The sequence below is a fragment of the Gymnoscopelus microlampas genome (genome assembly GCF_963454915.1).
Source record: "Gymnoscopelus microlampas genome assembly, chromosome: 1".
Lineage (NCBI taxonomy): Eukaryota > Metazoa > Chordata > Actinopteri > Myctophiformes > Myctophidae > Gymnoscopelus > Gymnoscopelus microlampas.
In genome coordinates, this window is record NC_139962.1 from 48,811,601 (window position 1) to 48,834,657 (window position 23,057).

Below are 23,057 nucleotides of genomic sequence, written 5' to 3' on the forward strand. Positions count from 1 at the left end.
TGGTGCTCTCTTGTGTCTCTTATTGCTGCCTCCCTTGGCTACTTTCAAATGGCAGTGGTGGAGCGTATGGTGGATGATGTACTTCCCTCGCGGATGCGTGTCATCTTCTCAGTGGGGGGTGGAGGATACAGGCGAGATCCACAGACCTGGCGGCAGGCTTTGCGGAAATTCTCGGAGTGGAAGGCATAGAGGATGGGGTTGATGCAGGAGTTGCCGTAGGACAGGATGTGGGCCACGATGCGGAAGGCGAAGGAGGCATCATTGAGGGGGAAGTGGCCAAACTCCACCCACATCGCAATGATGTGGTACGGCATCCAACAAATGAGAAAGGCTGCTACCACCAGCAGCACCGTCTGGGCTGTCTGGAGTGAGAGAAGAGGAGAGGAGAGGAGAGGAGAGGAGAGGAGAGGAGAGGAGAGGAGAAAAAAGAGAGAAAGATATAAAGTTTGCCTGAGTAGAACTGCACCGAAGTATGACAAATTATAGCATAATTCATGTGAATGTTGGTGTGGAAATTAATGTCAACAGAGTAAAGGATTAATGATAATTACCTGTCATAATCATGATTTATAACAAAAACTAACAACCCAGTGAGAAATGAGAGGAGAGAACAGTTTATGATATTATGCTAAAAACACCAGTTTATGATGTTAAAGGAGACATCCGGACATTTTAAGTGTTATCTTTGATGTGTCGCTAATCACTCACCAACATTGAAAGGGACGTCGAGTTATTTCAGAGATTCCCCTTCGTCCAGTCTAACGACCCCCTCCGTTCACCGGCTTCGAATGCTATCAATGCATTGAATGGGAGATTATCACGTTTTATCAGACCATTGAATGGGCGAAGTAGGCGAGCTACTGTCTACCCCGCGACTTGTCAGACCATTCATTGGGCGTAATCAGGAGCTACTGACCTACCGACGGAGGCGGAGCAGTCCCCACAACAATATTTACGATTCTGTCCATATCGGTACATAACTCGAACGGCGCTGAGTAGGCACAGGCGAGCGTCGCACCGCTCCGGACGGCAACTCAGTCGCCTTAGCTCCTTCAGTGGCCCGTTGCGGGGCTCCAGCTCGCCTGAGACTGCGCGCCTCCGTCATGGTCCGAAACCAAAACAACCAAAACCAAAACCGAAACTGAAGTATTTAAGTCATCTCCGTCGGTAGGTCAGTAGCTCCTGATTACGCCCAATGAATGGTCTGATAAATCGCGGGGTAGACAGTAGGTCGCCTACTTCGCCCATTCAATGGTCTGATAGAACGTGATAATCTCCCATTCTATGCATTGATAGCATCCGAATCAGGTGCTCCGTTGGCATAATGGGAGCCCGTGGAAGGCAGAAATTCGCCTAATATAACAGATGCAATGTTCGTTTTTTCTCTACTCCTGCTCATTGTTGAGTGTCATGATACTCAAACATGCAGTGAATGTCGTGAACGAGCGACCATTCGTGCAGAACGAGACGATGCAGGTTGCTTGTTTTTCCATGGATGCCAGGTTCTATGGAAGAAACAAGCAACCTGCGTCATCTCGTTCTGAGCGTACGGTGGCTCGTTCGCGACATTCAGTGCATGTTTGAGTATCTTGACACTCAACAATGAGCAGGAGTAAAGAAAAAAATAACTTTGCATCTGTTATATTAGGCGAATTTCTGCCTTCCACAGGCTCCCATTATGCCAACGGAGGGGATCGTTAGACTGGACGAAGGGGAATCTCTGAAATAACTCGACGTCCCTTTCAATGTTGGTGAGTGATTAGCGACACATCAAAGATAACACTTAAAATGTCCGGATGTCTCCTTTAACCACAACCCCACAAGCTTGAGAACTGTATCAGCAACAGCAAGGCAGCAGGCAGACATTTGGAAGGCACCGGTGACTAAGAGGGGTGGGGATTCTATTCCATGTCAGCTTCATTATTTGGTGAGTCCGATTCATACAAGTCAGAAAAGTCATCTTAAAGGTCTCATTCATTTCAGGGAGGTTAGTTGTCAATGTGCCTGAGTTATTGATGATCTGAGGCTATCCTGCCCTTCAACTGATGCGCGAGAAGGCGTCCTGCTTTATCTCCATGTTCATATATTGTTCCCAGAACTCTTAACAAAATAAATGATGCGTCCCTAGTAGACAAAAGATTGAACTCAGTCTGAAAACTGATTCTCTCTCTGATCACATTTTATTCAAGGACATTAACAATGTTCAGGGGGGGGGTGCCTGCATATCATGCAAAACAAACATAAAGTCTTCCCAAGTCAGGGGTAAGTAGGTTTGAAGATAAACATGCAGGCTTCAGTCAACACTTGTACGTTGCTGCCAGACGGTGTTTCCTAGCCTGGTTCCAAACCATAGACCCCACCCACTCTCTGAGTGGACTGCCTCTTGGTCTGGTGTTGAAATGTGAGCCTAGGATATCTTCGATACAAAAAGTACCGTCCAATGAGAGTCGGAGGTGGGGGTGGGTCTAACGACAAGCCAACCAGCGAATATCTGCTAAAACAAGCTGTCCGATGACAGATGTAGGCTGATCCGTGGATCTCTTGTGATTGGTTTAGGGAAATTCAAATCCCCTCCCCCTTGTAATCGCCGACACTGCAGCCAATTTCAGACTGAAGCTCCACGCAGTTTCAGACTGATAATCTGGCTAGGTGTTTCCCCCAGGGAGGGTCAGCAGTGAGTGGGGAAGAGTGAGCACCAGCACAGATGTCTTTAGATTGACTAGCACGTGTGACGGTTCCCTGTATGCTATTATAGTAGTATGTTATATATGTCACTCTTAGGTTGTATATGGTTTGCTTGGTATTCATTTGTGTTCTCATTGGTTCCTAGGACTTGGGGAGCAGTGACATGTTGGCAATCAGCCAGATTGGCGTGCACCTGGGCCCGGGTGTCGACGCCCTATAAAAGCCTGCCTCCCCAGTCCTCTTTCTCTCCTTCAGCTCATTTGATTTTGCTCCTCACCCAAGCTACACCTTTTGCTCTCACATTTATGTTCACACATACAACACTCACACACACTACACAATTCACTCATGCATACACGCATCACACTACTGACTTTACTGATTTCCACACCTCATCTGTTCATTTATGATTATTTGTTCATTTTGGTTACTTTAATAAACACTATATTATTTGTAAACTGCGTCTCCCCTGTGTTTTTGTTGTGTTCCCTGGTCCCCCTAGGCCAGGGTCATAACAAAATGGGGGCTCGTTCCGTAAAAGTTTAGAGTGTGCAGTAAGTTTGGTGAGTCAAGTGACTCGCCCTTCTGCATTTGTTTGCTGCGACGCAGGTGTCAATTGGCCAAATTGGCAGTTGAAGGGCTCGTTTGCGCCGTGGTTTTTTGAAAGGAGTGTCATTTAGGAATCAATCCGGTGATTCCCTTGTCCAGTTGGTTCAACGGTCCGGTGAGTAGAGACAAAGCGATGTTACACGCTTGTTTTGTCTGGACTTTGTTTGGGAGATGCAGTTAATTTCTTTGGTTTGAATTTAATCTGTTTAGATTTTGATAAGTTACAGATTTGATTAAGTTTCTACGGGGGGAGTTTTTTCCTGGTATTTGTGCTGCTAAGTTAAAGAAGAAGAAGAAAAAAAAAAAAGAAGTTACCTGGCTGTTTTTTGTTTCAGTATTGTATGAGTGTCCCTGTTAGGTGCGATTTAGTTACTGGGTTAAAAGATTAGGTCGCAGGGTTAGGCCGGGGGGTGGTTTAGGTGCAAGGTGCGGCTGTAGCAGGTGTGTACCGGTGCGTGCACATTCTGTCTCGGGGGCACAGCTAAGGGCTGGACGTAGGTCGCCAGTTCCTGGTTGCTTTTCCTACCCCTTGGTATGAGCTAGGCCTTTGCGGTGGCCTTCAGTGCATAAATACCTTCCGCAAACCGGCATGAAGACGGGTGGAGTTAGTTTGGGGTTTAAATAGAGCAGAGGGGCACTTGTATTTTGTTTTGTTTACCAGCTGGGTGGCTAACTTAGCGCACATTAGCCAGGATGTGTACCCTAGAAGCATTTTTGGTTGCTCCTTCTGAGGAACTGTTACTTCAGTGCACCAAAGACCAGTTACTTAAAATAGCAGAGCATTTTAAGATTAAAATTGAGGCAGGTGACAAGAAATTAAAGGAGACCTTAGTGGCAGTGTTAAGAGTACATTTATTTGAAACTGATTTGTTAAAGGAATATGAAGAGCCAGAAAAGACTTCTACTATCCAGTCAGATACAGCGGCGGTGCTGCCGTTACCTGTATTGATGCCAGGGTTGACATTCGACCAACAAAAAGAACTACTGATGTTGCAAGCAAAGTTGCAGGCGGAGCAAGACAAAGTGAGGCTAGACACGCAATACGCAATTGAGAAAATGAAACAGCAAAGTGAACAGGCTAAACAGCAAACTGAACAGGCAAAAGTACGAGTAGAGCAGTGCAGGTTAGACTTGATAAGGGACGGTAAGATTTCAGCTGATGCAAAAGTATCTACAGAACCTGCAGGACAGTCCATGGGGGAGTTTAATGTTAATGGAAATATACGTTTGGTTCCCAAGTTTTCTGAACGTGACCCTGAGGCATTCTTTACAATGTTTGAGCGCGTGGCCGACGTGCGGAAATGGCCTGACTTGGCGCGCACATTGATGTTACAATGCGTATTAACAGACAGAGCGCAGGAGGTTTATTCGGCAACGAGTGTTGCCGACAGTCAAAACTACTCTCTGGTTAAAGAGGCGGTGCTTAAGTCGTTCGAGCTCGTCCCCGAGGCGTACCGACAGCGGTTCAGATCTTGAAAAAAATATGACAAACAGAGTCATTTGGAGTTTGCACGTGATTTGACGACCTACTTTAACCGCTGGTGTAACGCCTCGGAGGTAACAGATTTTGAAGAGTTATGTGATTTGGTGATTTTGGAACAGTTTAAAAATTCTGTTCCTGCTCGAGTGGCGACGTATATCTCTGAGCAGAAAGCGAGCAACGCGGCGGACGCCGCAGCGCTCGCTGATGACTATGTCCTAACGCACCGTGGAGAGTTTAAGGCAGGCGGTGGCAACTATGTTGCCAAGGAGTCTTATGGCCGATTTAATAAACCTCTTCCTGTCGAAGTTAAAGGCAACAGCAACACTAACAACAGCAGTAATTCGCGTGAGCCGGAGAAGGTTTGCAATTACTGTCATAAGCGGGGTCACTGGAAATCGGAATGTTTTATGTTAAACGGACCTCCCAGGGCTAGACCTTTCAATGCAGGAAATTTGCAACCAAAAGGAGCTGGCATGGCCGCTCCAATTCGTCCGGTGTCCACTTGTGTTTCACCTAATCTCGGTCAAAACAAGGATACATCGTTTGCAGCACTGAATTCTTACTGTCCATTTATCATGAAAGGGTCTGTGTCTTTGGTGCAAGGTGGGGAAGAAGTACCTGTAACTATCCTGAGGGACACTGGGGCTTTTGACTCATTTATTCAGGCTGGTGTTCTTCCTTTAACTAATGATTCTGACACGGGTGATGCGGTGCCTATCCGGGGCATAGACATGAATGTCTTGCTGGTTCCCTTGCATAAAGTGGTGCTCAAATGTGAACTGTTTCAGGGAGAAGCAAAGCTTGCCGTGCGCCCAGCACTGCCGATTCCAGGGGTGACGGTGATTCTAGGTAACGATCTGGTTGGTGCTCGGGTGTGGGCGGAGGTTCCGCCGCCGGCAGTGGTGACGTCCGTTCCCCTGGTAACAGGGGAAACGGATGAAAGTGAACGTGACTTCCCAGAGGTTTTTACAGCTTGTGCTGTGACACGTGCAATGGCTAAGTTGAAAGACAAATCTGAGTCACAAGAATCGATTAAGACTAAAGTATCTGAAAAGTTTTCAATACCTCTTGCTAATTTTCCATTGTCCATAACACGTTCAGATCTGGTTGCTGAGCAGCAGGCTGACCCCTCTCTGACTGAGCTGGTGCCGCTGATACGGCCAGAGGATGAGCTGCTTGACAGTGCTTGTGGGTATTTTCTGCAGGACTCCTTGTTGGTGAGAAAGTGGCTGCCACATGAGGGAAGGTTTGTGGGTGAACCAGTGTTCCAAATTGTGTTGCCAGTCAAACTTCGCCAGTCAGTGTTAAAGGTAGCTCATGATGAATCTGGACATGCTGGTGTGAGAAAAACTTATGACAGGCTTCTTAGACATTTCTTTTGGCCTCGAATGAAGAGAGATGTGTCAGCATTTATCAAAACTTGTCATACATGTCAGTTAACTGATAAGCCTAATCAGAAGCTGAAACCAGCCCCATTGTATCCCATTCCTGCCATTAGCCAGCCATTTGAACATCTAATAATTGATTGTGTGGGTCCTCTACCACGTTCAAAGTCAGGAGCAGTGTATTTGTTAACAGTAATGTGCCAAGCAACTCGCTATCCTGCTGCATATCCTCTGCGCACCATTACCACTCGGTCGGTGGTACGTGCACTTTCTCAGTTTATTTCTATATTTGGCATTCCGAAGGTCATCCAATCTGATCAGGGATCGAACTTCTGTTCTCACATGTTTTCTCACCAACCTACTTAAGGCTAAGGCACAGTTTGTCTGGTCGCCCGCTTGCCAGGAAGCATTTGAGCAGGCTAAATTGCTCTTGTGTACCGCTCCTGTTCTGGCGGCTCCACGTTTAGACAGGCCATTTAAAATCTACACTGATGCAAGTCATGTGGGGGCTGGGGCCGTACTGATGCAGGAGGACAATCTAGGAATAGATAAGCCTGTTAGCTTTTATTCCAAGAAATTCAACATGTTGGCAATCAGCCAGATTGGCGTGCACCTGGGCCCGGGTGTCGACGCCCTATAAAAGCCTGCCTCCCCAGTCCTCTTTCTCTCCTTCAGCTCATTTGATTTTGCTCCTCACCCAAGCTACACCTTTTGCTCCCACATTTATGTTCACACATACAACACTCACACACACTACACAATTCACTCATGCATACACGCATCACACTAATGACTTTACTGATTTCCACACCTCATCTGTTCATTTATGATTATTTGTTCATTTTGGTTACTTTAATAAACACTATATTATTTGTAAACTGCGTCTCCCCTGTGTTTTTGTTGTGTTCCCTGGTCCCCCTAGGCCAGGGTCATAACACACGCAGATGTCATCACTTCAAATTGATTGAGAATGAAGAGTGGCACATACCTCCCGTGAGTCCCCTCAACTAGTTACCCTAGGCAACGAGGCTGTGGCGCTGGACTCGTTGTGGTAAGCAAGCACAACAGAAAGACAACGCCTTTCTTATCCAACATCATTAAACATGGATAACCTTTTAAGCACAAACTACCGACGTATGATCACATCACGTTGTGAATGCCAATCAAAGTAAAAAATGTTTTCTATCACAAAATAGTTCAGAATGGTTGTTTAGCTATCTGAAGAACTTTAAACTACAAACTGCATGTTGTTGGTGTGTTGCAACTATGTCTAGTTAGTTTTCTAAAGTAAATAAAAATATGCCGCTCATCAATTAGTATTTGGGACCTTGCCGCACCACCGGAGGCAAATTATTTTCGGCTCCTTAAGGCTTAAGGGCCTCTCTATCTGAGATTCCCAGGCTGAATTAGGGGCCCAGCACGTCCCTGGTAGGATACAACATTACACCGTGTGCTGCAGCAGCTCCACACTATCCAGCATGTTGAGAGCATAAAGCCACTCTACCGCACTCTGCATCACACAGCATGAGAGAGAGAGAGACACACACACACACACACACACACACACACACACACACACACACACACACACACACACACACACACACACACACACACGCGCTTGCACGATTTTAAGTCCCCTGTGCCAGTTAAATACAGAGGAGCGCACAGACCCACCCAAACAGATCTGTATTCCCCCCGGGATCAGACCAACACCAGTAACCACATGTGTTGTTCTGTTAACCAGCATTAAGCATTATCCAAGTCCCTAGTTAGAGTTGTAAATACCTACCCTACACACACATAGGATCCCCATACACCCGTCCACACGCATTCAGATTAACATGCATACAGACCCACATTCACACATCCAACATCATACAGTTTTGAGTACTTTTCATACACTGTGAGAAGACCAATATCCCATAGAATTTAACTTTACCTGATAAAAAAACAATTCAAAAATCAACCATAGAATTTAAAAATCCACCATTTAAAAGTTAGTAATGAGCAAAATAATTGGCTGATCAGATCTTAAAAAGTTTAAAAAAAATTGTGTGTATCTTTTCCCTGATGGCATGAGGTTGAACAGGCCATGAGAGGGGTGAGTGGAGTCCTTTAGGATGCCATTTGTTCTGCGCACACAGCGCTCCTTGTAGATGTTCTGCAGATGTGGCAGTGAGGCCAGTTCCCAGGCTCACCTTACTGCACTGCTGCTGCCTTGTGTTCAAAAGTGCCCTTGAACAACTACTGAACCTGCTCATACACACCGGGTGAGATTGTTTATGTAGAGCGTGACAGTAATAATGCTGGTGTAAGAGGTTCCATTTCATTTGTAGCTCATTGGGCAGTGATGATGGCCGATAGCTATCTATTGACTTTGTAGCCAAGGTGGCTTTCTGTAATCAAATTATTGTCAAATGGCTCTTTATTGAGGCTTATCTTATTGCATCTATCTTATTGAAGCCTCATCAGGTGTGTCTCTAATTAAGACAGAGCATAATCATAACATATTTAACCATTAAAACAAATTACTTTTCCTATAATGTGTGCATTCTCATCTCCGTAAGCAATATGCTTATGACATGGTAAAAGTCAATGATACCCCCTTGGCACATAATATGTGCCAAGGGGGTATCATTGACGTTTACCAAGTGGTTATAAATGACAAAGAAAGGAGTGGACCTACCCACCACCGCAGAGTCTTGGGGTTCTTTATTCTTTGGATAAAGCTCTACTGTACTTATCTAAGTACAGTAGAGCTGTCATAACCTCCAACACATCTCTGTGACAATATGTGTGACTTGTTCATTTCTGTTGTGAGACAATAGAAAGTACGTGTTTTCCGTTTTTTCTGTTTTGACACAATAGAAGGTGTGTGCTTTTGTGTACTTCCTTTTCTCCCAGAGGAGAGCTTGTACATAACCAGACTGCTCTCTCTTTCTAATCTGATCCTTTCTGATGTTGTGTGAGTGTGAGACGTCTCATTGATCGATGTGCAACAATAAAGTTTTTTCTGACTTACATTAATCCAAACTTTATCTGAGACCATGTACACAGACAGACATGCACGCATGCACGCACGCACACACGCACACACACACACACACAGGCTTGATTCTAGTACATTAAGTGCAATAAGCTATCTGCGAGGGCATATGATATTTTGGGAAAAGTCATGGCATTTAGGATACATGTACTTTTCATCTTCAGAAGGCAAGAAAACTTTTCATCTTTGAACTTTACTTTTCTACCCCCACTGTGACGGCACTACGACCTTTGCCAGGGCTTGTCAGTGTGTCTGCTTTCTTTTTGCAGTATGTTGGTTTCCTGGTGGGTGGTAAGGAACTTCTTAACAAAGGACACATTCTAGGCCAGGCATACTCCATTGACACACCCTGGGAGGCAAACTGAACTGAGGTGAAACTGAGCATGCACACACCCACTTCTTTTTGCAAATCAGCCTCATGGTGTTGCTATCACAAACCGCTTAAAGGAGAGATCCGGACATTTTAAGTGTTATCTTTGATGTGTCGCTAATCACTCACCAACATTGAAAGGGACGTTGAGTTATTCCAGAGATTCCCCTTCGTCCAGTCTGGCGAGCCCCTCCGTTGGCATAATGGGAGGCGCGTGGAAGGCTGAAATTCGCCTAATATAACCGATGCAAAGTTAGTTTTTTCTCTACTCCTGCTCATCGTGGAGTCTCATGATACTCAAACATGCAGTGAATGTCGCGAACGAGCCACCATTCGTGCAGAACGAGATGATGCAGTTTGCTTGTTTTTCCATAGACGCCAGGTTCTATGTTCAATGTTGGTGAGTGATTAGCGACACATCAAAGATAACACTTAAAATGTCCGGATCTCTCCTTTAACACAGGGGTCTTCAAAGTTTTTTTTAGGCCAAGGACCCTTTAGCTGATAGAGAGACGAAGCAGGGACCCCCTACTATACAGTATATTGTGTAAAATTGTGTTGTCATTTGATTTGACTTTGATTCCTCACGGTGCTGGATGCCTACTCTGGGCTGCCTTGTATGTGGCACCCCCTTGGCGTGCCATGAGGTTGTCTCATCGTCTGTATTAGAGACATTAACCAAATAGACCCGTAAGCCAAATGAAGACTGGAAGAATATGTTTGATATCTAGCTGAATAAATTAATATAGGAGTATTAGCTAAAAGTTGATATCTAAAAAAAAAAAATATATATATATATATATATATATATATATACTTTTTTTATATATACTTTTTTATATATATATATATATATATATATATATATATATATATATATATATATATATATATATATATATATATATATATATATATATATATATATATATATATATATATGTATACTGTATATATCAAAACAGACTTTTTACTTCCGGCTTCCGACTCCCTATGTCATAACATGTATCAGTTAGATTTCCATAATATATGCAATGCAGTGGAAGAGCGTTTTCACAACTCCAGGAGCACAGGTCTATGTTTGGGGTGCTGTATGACATTGCATCCATCAAGGAGAAAAACAGAAATGACGTGCTCCTAGAATGCAAGTCACTGGAAAAAGCCCTGACACACAACGCATCCAGAGATATTGATGGGGAAGAACTTTTCCCAGAGTTAACTGGTCTGAGTAGACGTCTCACAGTTGGAACTAAACCATCTATGCACTCAAGTACATTTGTGACAGTGGGACCGGATCATCTTTTCCCAATGCCTTTATAGCATTAAGAGTGCTTCTCACCCTCCCCGTGTCCGTTGCTACTGGAGAACGAAGCTTCTCAAACTTAAAAATAATTAAAAACTACCTCCGTAGTACAATGAACCAAGACAGACTTAATGGACTGGTAACGATCTCCATAGAGCACGAATTGGCACAGAAGATTGACATTGAGGATGCCATTAGGAGCTTTGCTTCCATGAAGGCCCGCCTTGTTCATTTCTGAAAGGTTAGGCCCATTTATAGCTTTATTATTTGCTGTAGTTGTTGAGTTGCTGACTGCTGCTGCTGCTGCAGATGTGTTAGTGTGTTTAATGAGAACACATGAGAAAGTGGTAGAGATTGGACTTTTTTCATTTCCTTTGAGGAGCTATAGACTTGTTGGTTAATATAATAATAGATGTCGGCAATCGGCCGGCCCGTGCATGCTTGTCATGACTGTTAATGTTAGAACCAGTTATTTGAATTATTATTTAGAGTGGTTGGTACTCTATTATGGATAATTATTGCTGGTTTGTTTTGTGTCCCTTTCTGTGTACAATTACAATACTGTCACTTGGCTACCTAGGCTGTTTCAGAACCATGGACAGCGCCACTTGTAATGTGTAGGCTGTAGTAGTGTGTGTGTGTGTGTGTGTGTGTGTGTGTGGGTGGGTGGGTGGGTGTGTGTGTGGGGGGGGGTGGGTGGGTGGGTGGGTGGGGGTGGGTGTGTGTGTGTGGGGGTGGGTGGGTGGGTGGGTGGGTGTGTGTGTGTGTGTGTGTGTGTGTGCATCGAAAACAGACTTAACTTTTAGTTCAGTTTGGTGGATATATTACAGTACGGTTATACATACTGTACAACTTTTTTCCCCACCCCCTCCCCCACTGTAAATCTACAGACTGGAAGAGAGAAGGGAATGCAGAGTCGGAGAGACAGACAGAGAGAGAGAGAGAGAGATAGAGAGAGAGAGAGAGAGAGAGAGAGAGAGAGAGAGAGAGAGAGAGAGACTGTTTCTATGCCCCCCCCCACCCGACAAAATCGTTCACAAATTAAAACATTATATAGGCTAATAGCGTTCTGCTTGCAAAGACAGTAGGAATTACAATCTTATGTCTGTCTTTTTAATAAATGCCTAATTTGAAACAGTATGCCCTATGTTGTTATTTAATATTTCTGACGCTATTGTATGTCTCCTTCTGATAATAAATCGATAATAATTTGATAATAAATCGGTAAAATCAGGCAAAAATAAGAATTAAATAACATAACCCTCACCTAACCCTAACCCTAAAACCGAAATAAAGTAACCAAAGACACAAAAAAAAGTATTATAATCCGCCCAGAACCGCGAAAAAATTCGCACGCGTGTGGGGGCGCATCAAAGGAATCTCGCCTAGAGCGGCGATCAGCCCTCCACCGGCCCTGCTCATCACCAATCACACCTGTCACAACTCATTAGTGGCCTGGTGGCTTTTTCTTTGAAATAATGTGTAGTTTTTTAAATATTTAACTTTAAGCGCCCAATTCCACGTTATTGGCCATGGCCATTTAAAGGGTAGCAACATTAACAAACACTTGAGTCTATACCTGTAACAATGCTCTATACACCAGGGAACCAGATTACTCATATGCTGTGTTGCAATCTAAGCTGTGTGATATATACATTTTGAGTTAAGACCATTAATATCAACCCATGTCCCTCTGCACTCTAGCAATCAGTGCACCTGGTGATACCTAGCCTGTCAGTGATTGGCTCCTCAATGGTGCTGAAAAGTAACTATGTACATTTACTCAAGTACCAATACAAGTGTTTACAATGCACAGTACAATTTTGAGGTACTTTTACTTTACTTTCTTTTTTTGTTACTTCTACTCTACTACAATTACAGCATATGACAGCTTTAGTTACTTGTTACTATGCAGATTTCATTATTAATACAACACCTACAGTAACCACATACAGCCGATCTACAATGTGACGCGTTATGAGCTTGTAGATATATAATAAGCAATCCATGCTGTATGATAACTTACCACACATGAAATCCAATTCTGTCTATCCAATGGCTCAGTCAGTACACTGTCTACCTGCAAGTCTGTAGGTCCCTGGTTAAAACCCCAATTTAACCAGTCCAAATATGATTTACTGAACAAAAATCATGACTTTGTTAATTAATGCATGTTCACTTCTTCTCTCTCTCTCTCTCTCTCTCTCTCTCTCTCTCTCTCTCTCTCTCTCTCTCTCTCTCTTTCTCTCTCTCTCTCTCTCTCTCTCTCTCTCTCTCTGCCTCTCTCTCTCACTGTCTCTCTCTCTCTCTCTCTCTCTCTCTGCCTGCCTCTTCCTGCCTCTGCCTTATCCCTCCAACCCGCTTATTGCTGCTTTCTGCTATATTTCTTTTTTTTTCTTGGAGTCAGCACAGTGAACATGTTCTATGGGCATAAGCTACCTACAGCATACTGCAGTTGCAGTTGTATCAGGTGATAGATTGTCCTGTAAATTAACGTTTCAATCAGCAAATGATTGAATTGCTAAGTATCTTGTCAGACATCAGACTAGCCTTCTTCAGGGGTAATTCTAGACACTCTTCAGCAAGAGTGTCTAGAATGACCCCTGAAAGATATATTAGGCTGTTGGTTGTTTGTTTTCTTTTTTTTTTTACAGTGTAGAGGAAACTGGGAGCAAAGAGGGGGAAGGGCTCCGGGCCGGATTAGAACCAGGGACACTCCCTCAGACAGGAGGTCATGCTGTGATGCCGGCAAGTGAAATAAAAGGGAAATTTGTTTATTCCTTGTCTGCTTGATGTTGATCTCTTGCATTGTTTTAACCACATGAACCCTAGCATCCCTATTCTGGGCAAATACAAGCTCACAACGCAACTCATGAGGTTGTAGATCTACTATTATCGGCAACGAGATTTGGTGTAGACTTTAGAGGGAAAAAGGAAGGGGGCCAAGTATAGATCTAATATAGTATAGATCCTTGGGGGACCGCAGTCAACAAAGTATATATGATTTAAGTGGATAACTGTTCATGGATTAACTATGTCTTTTTAATGTCTCCGATTGAAATTTCACCTTTTGGAAAAATACAACTGAACTGAAGAATAATACTGTATAACGCAATAATAATATGGACAACCGCCAACCACCGCTCAATGCCAGGCACACTCCCTCGGGTCCTCGCGAGGCGCACCCCGAGTAAGCAAAGCAAAGCAAAGTTTGTTGTTTACCCAGGGTGTCGGACTAAGCACAAAGCTTGTTTCCAGCCGGACCCTGCATGGAAGCCTTGCTCAAGGGCTATTCAGCGGTGATTCATGATCGATGTGATGAATTGGGGAATCGAACTAGGGTCCTTCCGGTATCAAGGCCGCCCCTCTAACCACTAGGCCACCGCTGCCACAGTTTGAGTTTGAGTTTGAGTCAATCGGTTGGACGGTTCTCAAGATATGTGAATTACAGACACTAGACCATACCCGGTCGGCGCAGCGCATCCGTGGGGGAGATATGCGCACATGATCTGGCAACCCGGGAGGCAGTTCGTCCCATAGCTGGGCAGCCCCGTAACCATGGCAACAGTGTTTGACACAAAAACGCTAATAAGAAGCTGAGATTTGATGAAATTGAAAAACGGGCTTCACAGTTGCGTTCAGATGGTAATGGTCAATGGCTGTGTGCAAAATCAGAGCAATTGGTCCAGCCAGTGAGGAGAACCGGGTATCTTCACTCACGTACTCACCACCACTACAGAGGTTACTAGAATTATAGTATGATAGTATGATATAGAGATTTTGTGATTGGTATTATATTGTGATACAACTGTTGCTTTGTTTGTGCATGCCAGAAACAATCTTTAGTAAACAGGTCATCTTTTTAACTCCTTTCTCTCTAAACGAAAATAAGTCAAATTAACCATTTTAAAATGGTCCGGTCGTTACCAAAAGTAAAGTCAATGTACTGTATAAAGATATTTCCTGTATAGGCTTGATGTTTCACACTGCAGTAGAAGTACTGGAGTGGAGAGGAGAGAGTTATTATGGACAGAAAGCAATCCACTGAACATAATAATGATGAGGAGCTGATTGAGATCTTTATGTTCTGTAGGAGGGGACTATTTGGATGGGCTTTACTGTCTCTGGATTTTGTCATGGACACAAATACAATGACAACAACATGCAGAACCACACAGACACTCAGACAGCCAACAAATTGCACACTGCCCACAGAGCGACACTCATTGAAGAGTTGTCACCAGACTTGTAATTTGTGTCAGACCATGGCAGTCAGCGTGTCCCAGTGCTGGCTGGACAGCTCTATTAATTTTCATATCTCACTATCTTTGACATTTTCCATTTCTTTTTCTTAGCCACAGTCGTGTGGACTTTCACAGGGACGTGCATAGCTAAAACCCGTCGTGGTTAAAACTAGGAGCACGTTCGGTTGGTGCAACCAATGACAAGTCAGTTCTTTAGAAAGGTTTTAACCGAATTAGCCGTTAGGACTTAATGCAAGGACGGAGTTGATGGAACTGGCCCCTGATCTCGATTTTGACCTTTACCTTCATTGTGACTTTGACCTTTAGTATTTATGACCAAAATGTAATTGTCTCTTCGGTGCTGCCTAATATTAATTCCCACAGTTTTATGAAAATCTGCTCAACCATATTCGATTTTGATCCTGATTTCACACAAAAGTTAATAACCTCTTTTTGTCAGCCTACTGATCATTCCCACCAAGTTTCATGAAAATGCACTCATCCGTTCAGAGTTACACAGAACGATTACAATATCCTGCCACTCATTGCTGCAGGCAGGGTAATAAATTAAGGGGTTAATTCCACTAGAAAGAGGTATCAATTTGCTTCTCAAACTGAGAACAGATCTTCCTCTCTGACTCATTAGCTGTGTCTGTGAAGGCTGATGTTGTAGACCGGAAAACTCCCATTACAGAGGCTACTTACAATGCAGCCTGGAAATGCAGACTTCCTTTGACCGAATTTTGAGGATAAGACTGATGGTTCTTTTTTCAGTCTTTGTTATCCCACCATTCTTTGATAGTTATCCCACCATTCTTTGATAGTTATCCCACTATTCTTTGAAGAAAATGGTGGAGGAACAGAGCAGTTAATTTGTTTACAAGTGTAGCATTACAGTAAGTGTTCACTTCGTTGTTTAACGATGCAGTGCAATGATTTTTTAGAAATATATATTTAATTTGTGTAAGGCAGGGGTCTTCAACGTTTTAGCTGACAGATGAAGCAGCGGCCCCACTACATAGTATATTGTATACAATTGTGTTGCGTAATTAATTTTTTTTTTTTTTTTATGTATTTGAACTTTTTCTGAGAAAGCCTTCCACACAACTTGATAAAGGACTAGCTCAGCACATTTAGCTGATTGTCTGATCAATATCAAACTAGATTGGAAGCATTCCACAGGTTTTTCTTTTAAGTGGCTATGGGTTGCCTCCAAGTAATGCTGCCGTTTTGATTGCTTCAGAAATTAATTTGACAGAGCTATGATCAGTGTTGTTTCAATTCAATGTGTTTGTATAAATAAATAAAAACATTATTATTATTATATAGTAACCACATACAGCCGATCTACAATGTGACGCGTTATGAGCTTGTAGATATATAATAAGCAATCCATGCTGTATGATAACTTACCACACATGAAATCCAATTCTGTCTATCCAATGGCTCAGTCAGTACACTGTCTACCTGCAAGTCTGTAGGTCCCTGGTTAAAACCCCAATTTAACCAGTCCAAATATGATTTACTGAACAAAAATCATGACTTTGTTAATTAATGCATGTTCACTTCTTCTCTCTCTCTCTCTCTCTCTCTCGCTCTCTCTCTCTCTCTCTCTCTCTCTCTCTCTCTCTCTCTCTCTCTCTCTCTCTCTCTCTCTCTCTCTCTTCTCTCTCTCTCTCTCTCTCTCTCTCTCTCTGCCTCTCTCTCTCACTGTCTCTCTGCCTCTCTCTCTCTCTCTCTGCCTGCCTCTTCCTGCCTCTGCCTTATCCCTCCAACCCGCTTATTGCTGCTTTCTGCTATATTTCTTTTTTTTTCTTGGAGTCAGCACAGTGAACATGTTCTATGGGCATAAGCTACCTACAGCATACTGCAGTTGCAGTTGTATCAGGTGATAGATTGTCCTGTAAATTAACGTTTCAATCAGCAAATGATTGAATTGCTAAGTATCTTGTCAGACATCAGACTAGCCTTCTTCAGGGGTAATTCTAGACACTCTTCAGCAAGAGTGTCTAGAATGACCCCTGAAAGATATATTAGGCTGTTGGTTGTTTGTTTTCTTTTTTTTTTTACAGTGTAGAGGAAACTGGGAGCAAAGAGGGGGAAGGGCTCCGGGCCGGATTAGAACCAGGGACACTCCCTCAGACAGGAGGTCATGCTGTGATGCCGGCAAGTGAAATAAAAGGGAAATTTGTTTATTCCTTGTCTGCTTGATGTTGATCTCTTGCATTGTTTTAACCACATGAACCCTAGCATCCCTATTCTGGGCAAATACAAGCTCACAACGCAACTCATGAGGTTGTAGATCTACTATTATCGGCAACGAGATTTGGTGTAGACTTTAGAGGGAAAAAGGAAGGGGGCCAAGTATAGATCTAATATAGTATAGATCCTTGGGGGACCGCAGTCAACAAAGTATATATGATTTAAGTGGATAACTGTTCATGGATTAACTATGTCTTTTTAATGTCTCCGATTGAAATTTCACCTTTTGGAAAAATACAACTGAACTGAAGAATAATACTGTATAACGCAATAATAATATGGACAACCGCCAACCACCGCTCAATGCCAGGCACACTCCCTCGGGTCCTCGCGAGGCGCACCCCGAGTAAGCAAAGCAAAGCAAAGTTTGTTGTTTACCCAGGGTGTCGGACTAAGCACAAAGCTTGTTTCCAGCCGGACCCTGCATGGAAGCCTTGCTCAAGGGCTATTCAGCGGTGATTCATGATCGATGTGATGAATTGGGGAATCGAACTAGGGTCCTTCCGGTATCAAGGCCGCCCCTCTAACCACTAGGCCACCGCTGCCACAGTTTGAGTTTGAGTTTGAGTCAATCGGTTGGACGGTTCTCAAGATATGTGAATTACAGACACTAGACCATACCCGGTCGGCGCAGCGCATCCGTGGGGGAGATATGCGCACATGATCTGGCAACCCGGGAGGCAGTTCGTCCCATAGCTGGGCAGCCCCGTAACCATGGCAACAGTGTTTGACACAAAAACGCTAATAAGAAGCTGAGATTTGATGAAATTGAAAAACGGGCTTCACAGTTGCGTTCAGATGGTAATGGTCAATGGCTGTGTGCAAAATCAGAGCAATTGGTCCAGCCAGTGAGGAGAACCGGGTATCTTCACTCACGTACTCACCACCACTACAGAGGTTACTAGAATTATAGTATGATAGTATGATATAGAGATTTTGTGATTGGTATTATATTGTGATACAACTGTTGCTTTGTTTGTGCATGCCAGAAACAATCTTTAGTAAACAGGTCATCTTTTTAACTCCTTTCTCTCTAAACGAAAATAAGTCAAATTAACCATTTTAAAATGGTCCGGTCGTTACCAAAAGTAAAGTCAATGTACTGTATAAAGATATTTCCTGTATAGGCTTGATGTTTCACACTGCAGTAGAAGTACTGGAGTGGAGAGGAGAGAGTTATTATGGACAGAAAGCAATCCACTGAACATAATAATGATGAGGAGCTGATTGAGATCTTTATGTTCTGTAGGAGGGGACTATTTGGATGGGCTTTACTGTCTCTGGATTTTGTCATGGACACAAATACAATGACAACAACATGCAGAACCACACAGACACTCAGACAGCCAACAAATTGCACACTGCCCACAGAGCGACACTCATTGAAGAGTTGTCACCAGACTTGTAATTTGTGTCAGACCATGGCAGTCAGCGTGTCCCAGTGCTGGCTGGACAGCTCTATTAATTTTCATATCTCACTATCTTTGACATTTTCCATTTCTTTTTCTTAGCCACAGTCGTGTGGACTTTCACAGGGACGTGCATAGCTAAAACCCGTCGTGGTTAAAACTAGGAGCACGTTCGGTTGGTGCAACCAATGACAAGTCAGTTCTTTAGAAAGGTTTTAACCGAATTAGCCGTTAGGACTTAATGCAAGGACGGAGTTGATGGAACTGGCCCCTGATCTCGATTTTGACCTTTACCTTCATTGTGACTTTGACCTTTAGTATTTATGACCAAAATGTAATTGTCTCTTCGGTGCTGCCTAATATTAATTCCCACAGTTTTATGAAAATCTGCTCAACCATATTCGATTTTGATCCTGATTTCACACAAAAGTTAATAACCTCTTTTTGTCAGCCTACTGATCATTCCCACCAAGTTTCATGAAAATGCACTCATCCGTTCAGAGTTACACAGAACGATTACAATATCCTGCCACTCATTGCTGCAGGCAGGGTAATAAATTAAGGGGTTAATTCCACTAGAAAGAGGTATCAATTTGCTTCTCAAACTGAGAACAGATCTTCCTCTCTGACTCATTAGCTGTGTCTGTGAAGGCTGATGTTGTAGACCGGAAAACTCCCATTACAGAGGCTACTTACAATGCAGCCTGGAAATGCAGACTTCCTTTGACCGAATTTTGAGGATAAGACTGATGGTTCTTTTTTCAGTCTTTGTTATCCCACCATTCTTTGATAGTTATCCCACCATTCTTTGATAGTTATCCCACTATTCTTTGAAGAAAATGGTGGAGGAACAGAGCAGTTAATTTGTTTACAAGTGTAGCATTACAGTAAGTGTTCACTTCGTTGTTTAACGATGCAGTGCAATGATTTTTTAGAAATATATATTTAATTTGTGTAAGGCAGGGGTCTTCAACGTTTTAGCTGACAGATGAAGCAGCGGCCCCACTACATAGTATATTGTATACAATTGTGTTGCGTAATTAATTTTTTTTTTTTTTTTATGTATTTGAACTTTTTCTGAGAAAGCCTTCCACACAACTTGATAAAGGACTAGCTCAGCACATTTAGCTGATTGTCTGATCAATATCAAACTAGATTGGAAGCATTCCACAGGTTTTTCTTTTAAGTGGCTATGGGTTGCCTCCAAGTAATGCTGCCGTTTTGATTGCTTCAGAAATTAATTTGACAGAGCTATGATCAGTGTTGTTTCAATTCAATGTGTTTGTATAAATAAATAAAAACATTATTATTATCAATAATAATAATAATGTTCCTATCACACAAAAAAATTGTGTGTGTCCCCTGTAGTAACTCTGAGGACGCCCCTAGGGTGTGGTTAAATGTCCAAGGATGCCTTGCCTGTTTATTTTCACTCAACCATTGTAAGCTTCTCTGGCAAAGGGGGGAATAGGAACAGACTGGACTCCTGTTGTATCAGGACCAAATACCTCCCATCATATTGACTTAATATCGAATCCTGTTGCTCAAGAGAATGTGGAACTTCTTGATAATCTAGGAAATCAATCCATGTATGGAAAAAGCTATGTTTGCACTTAATGTCTTAGTTTAAGAAGATTACATTTTTTCTAAAAGATTGTTATTTTATGGAGGGAAGTGCTTTGGAGAGACAAAATAAAACCAGGATATAATAAATACACATGGAATAATAAAACTAACAAAAACTAAATGGTGCTTACTCACTGCATGCTTGGCCTTAATGATCATTTTAAAGAAGGACATAGGACTGTGGCACTAGGACTTTTAATAATGTAATTTATGTTTATTCTCTGATACAATATTTGTGACTTTTGATGCTTGCAACCTTGTAGCCTACAGCTGTGTGTTTAGAATATAATTTATAATTGTCCGTATACAAAACAGACATTTGTGTTGTGCATGTCTGTTTTGTATCCCTGATGGCGTTAACACAAATGGTTAACACAAATTTTAAGTACATTGTTAAATAGAGATATTATCAAACAGATCATTCTGTATTTCCCAAAAGGAAATGCAAGTATTTACAGTAATTCAGTCTGACCAGAAGCAGGGATAAAACTAGATGAGAACCCTCTAGATGAGAAACACTAACGAGGTCTTTGTGTGGAATATATAATGACTACATATGGTCACAGATGCATCATAATTGGGTACACAAAGTCTTCTTCATCAGGGCCCTACATTTTGTAACAATTTGGCTAAGGAAATCTGATTAGTATGCCCTATTTTCCGTTCTCTGCATAAATACAGCTACCACAGTGTTGGAAGAGTGTTTCAACTAGAGGCCGTGAACTGTGTTAAAAACCTGCAAGGGTAACCTGATTTTATATAGTGGGTACACAGGGAATAAACAGATTTTTTTGTCATGCAATCTAAATATTTATTCAAGTGGGATTGTTCCCTCTAACTCACAAAACTAAAAATAACCCTCATCCGACCTCAGTCAAGACATTGATGTGAACTGTAGACTATAAACATGCTGCAATCCAGCAACAGATCATTATAATGTCTAAATGTTAGGCCTTAATCTGTGTTCTGCCTAGTGTTGCCTAAAGATTAAAGGATAGTGAACAATTACCAATTACTGTGAGGCTAACCCTGAACTCTGACATTCCCATGGTGGAAAGCAGAGTGAAAGAAGAATTTCATCTTCAAGGATGAATAGAAGAGCAGGTTCTGAACCCTTTTGACAAAGGGCAAATTAAGCAGAGGTTAGGCTGACTGTCCTCCCTGACCTTTGTTGCCTGTTGCCGTCCTAAAACTAAAATAAAGTAAATACCTGAAAGATATAACGTGAGACCAGGCATCTTTCTTTATCTCATTTTATAAGCTGCCTGCCTTTCCTGTGTTTTCAACCAGATGTAATATGCTCACCTGGCATCAAGCTGAACTGTGCCATCGGGAATGTTAACTGGCAAAACCTTTCAGAATTAAATGTTGATTACCAAGGTGACATGAAACCATCTATCTTCATTATACAGTGACAGTGAGTGTGAAAAAGTATTTTCAGTGCTGCTCCGTCATCTCATCTCACTTCAGTGTGGAAAAAATGTGATAATATCATAAATATCATATCATATCAAACATTATAGTCCGCATATCTATTTTTCAATCTGTTGTCTGTGTGGACGCGCAATAGCCAAAAACACAACAGGCTTCACCTAAGTATGTTTTGTGGAAGGCCACTATTTTCCACACTGTGTTTTGGTTCCTTTGTGCCCAGATAAATGTGTTTTGGTTCCTTTGTGCCCAGATAAACTCCTGGGTCTGCTCTGCTGTGGTTTTACCAAACAAAGCGACCAAACTATTACAGCAACCATGTTTGGTCTCTGGGTTTTGTTCATGTTTAACATGGGAAGTTAAGTTCCTTATATTTATAGCCTACTTCCATAAACCAGATGGACCTTGCTACTTGCACTGATCATTTAGCTGCCATATAACGGGTCAGCCCTCAGGGTTATAAAGGCTGGGCATTTTCAGAGGTGCTCATTCCCAGCAGACCAACCAGGCAGTCATCTGGGGCAAATCGACTACAAATTCGGCACATGTGTCGCCAAGGACCCAAGGGACTGTGGTGCCCGGTGTCAAGTCGGTTGGATATTCGGTTGTCCAGAACTGCCGATCCAACCGATATGCCCATATATAGGCATATTGACTTCAGGGAACGATGGGATCTCCACATAATATGGCCATAAAAGGGACACAGGTAGACAAGCAACACCATTGCGCGATGGAGTATAAATTAAGCTTAGGCTGTTGCATCACAGCCTAAGCTCACAAGCAGCATGTTAAAAAAAACATTTAAAAAAATATTTGCATGTTGAGGGGCCTCTATAGAGCACACCAAGAAAATCGCTTTCACTTCTGCCCATAGGAGGCACCACAAATGCGAACAGTTGCACCGTCTGTAGTACAAATAAAGTTTTGAAAAGGTGACCCTGCTGGTAGCAGAATGCAACTACACAGTAATGACATCACAACCCGCACCCTAACCCTAACCGCACGCGGATGCCACATAGTCGGAGAAAAGGTCTGTCGGATTAACGCATGCCTCCCGGAGGACCCTGCTGCTGCTCTTCACTGCATTGCCAGTTGGTAAACTATTGGCATATAAATGAACATAAAATTGTATTTGCCTAGCATTCAACATCTGATATATTTGCAATGCTCTGGAAGCCTCTACTGTAAAAAAAAACTGCTT

General features: G+C 42.7%; 1 protein-coding gene across 1 annotated transcript in view; it reads right to left on the reverse strand.

Annotated features, from left to right (window-relative positions):
• Positions 1–44: 44 nt before the first annotated feature.
• The window catches only part of galr1b (galanin receptor 1b), a gene marked incomplete at both ends in the record, with an annotated part of 29,934 nt that continues 6,921 nt past the window's right edge, over positions 45–23,057 (reverse strand). Inside the window, one exon of the mRNA XM_084055291.1 lies at positions 45–362. Coding sequence (XP_083911417.1) covers positions 45–362 — 318 coding nt within the window. The remainder of the gene's footprint in view (positions 363–23,057) is intronic.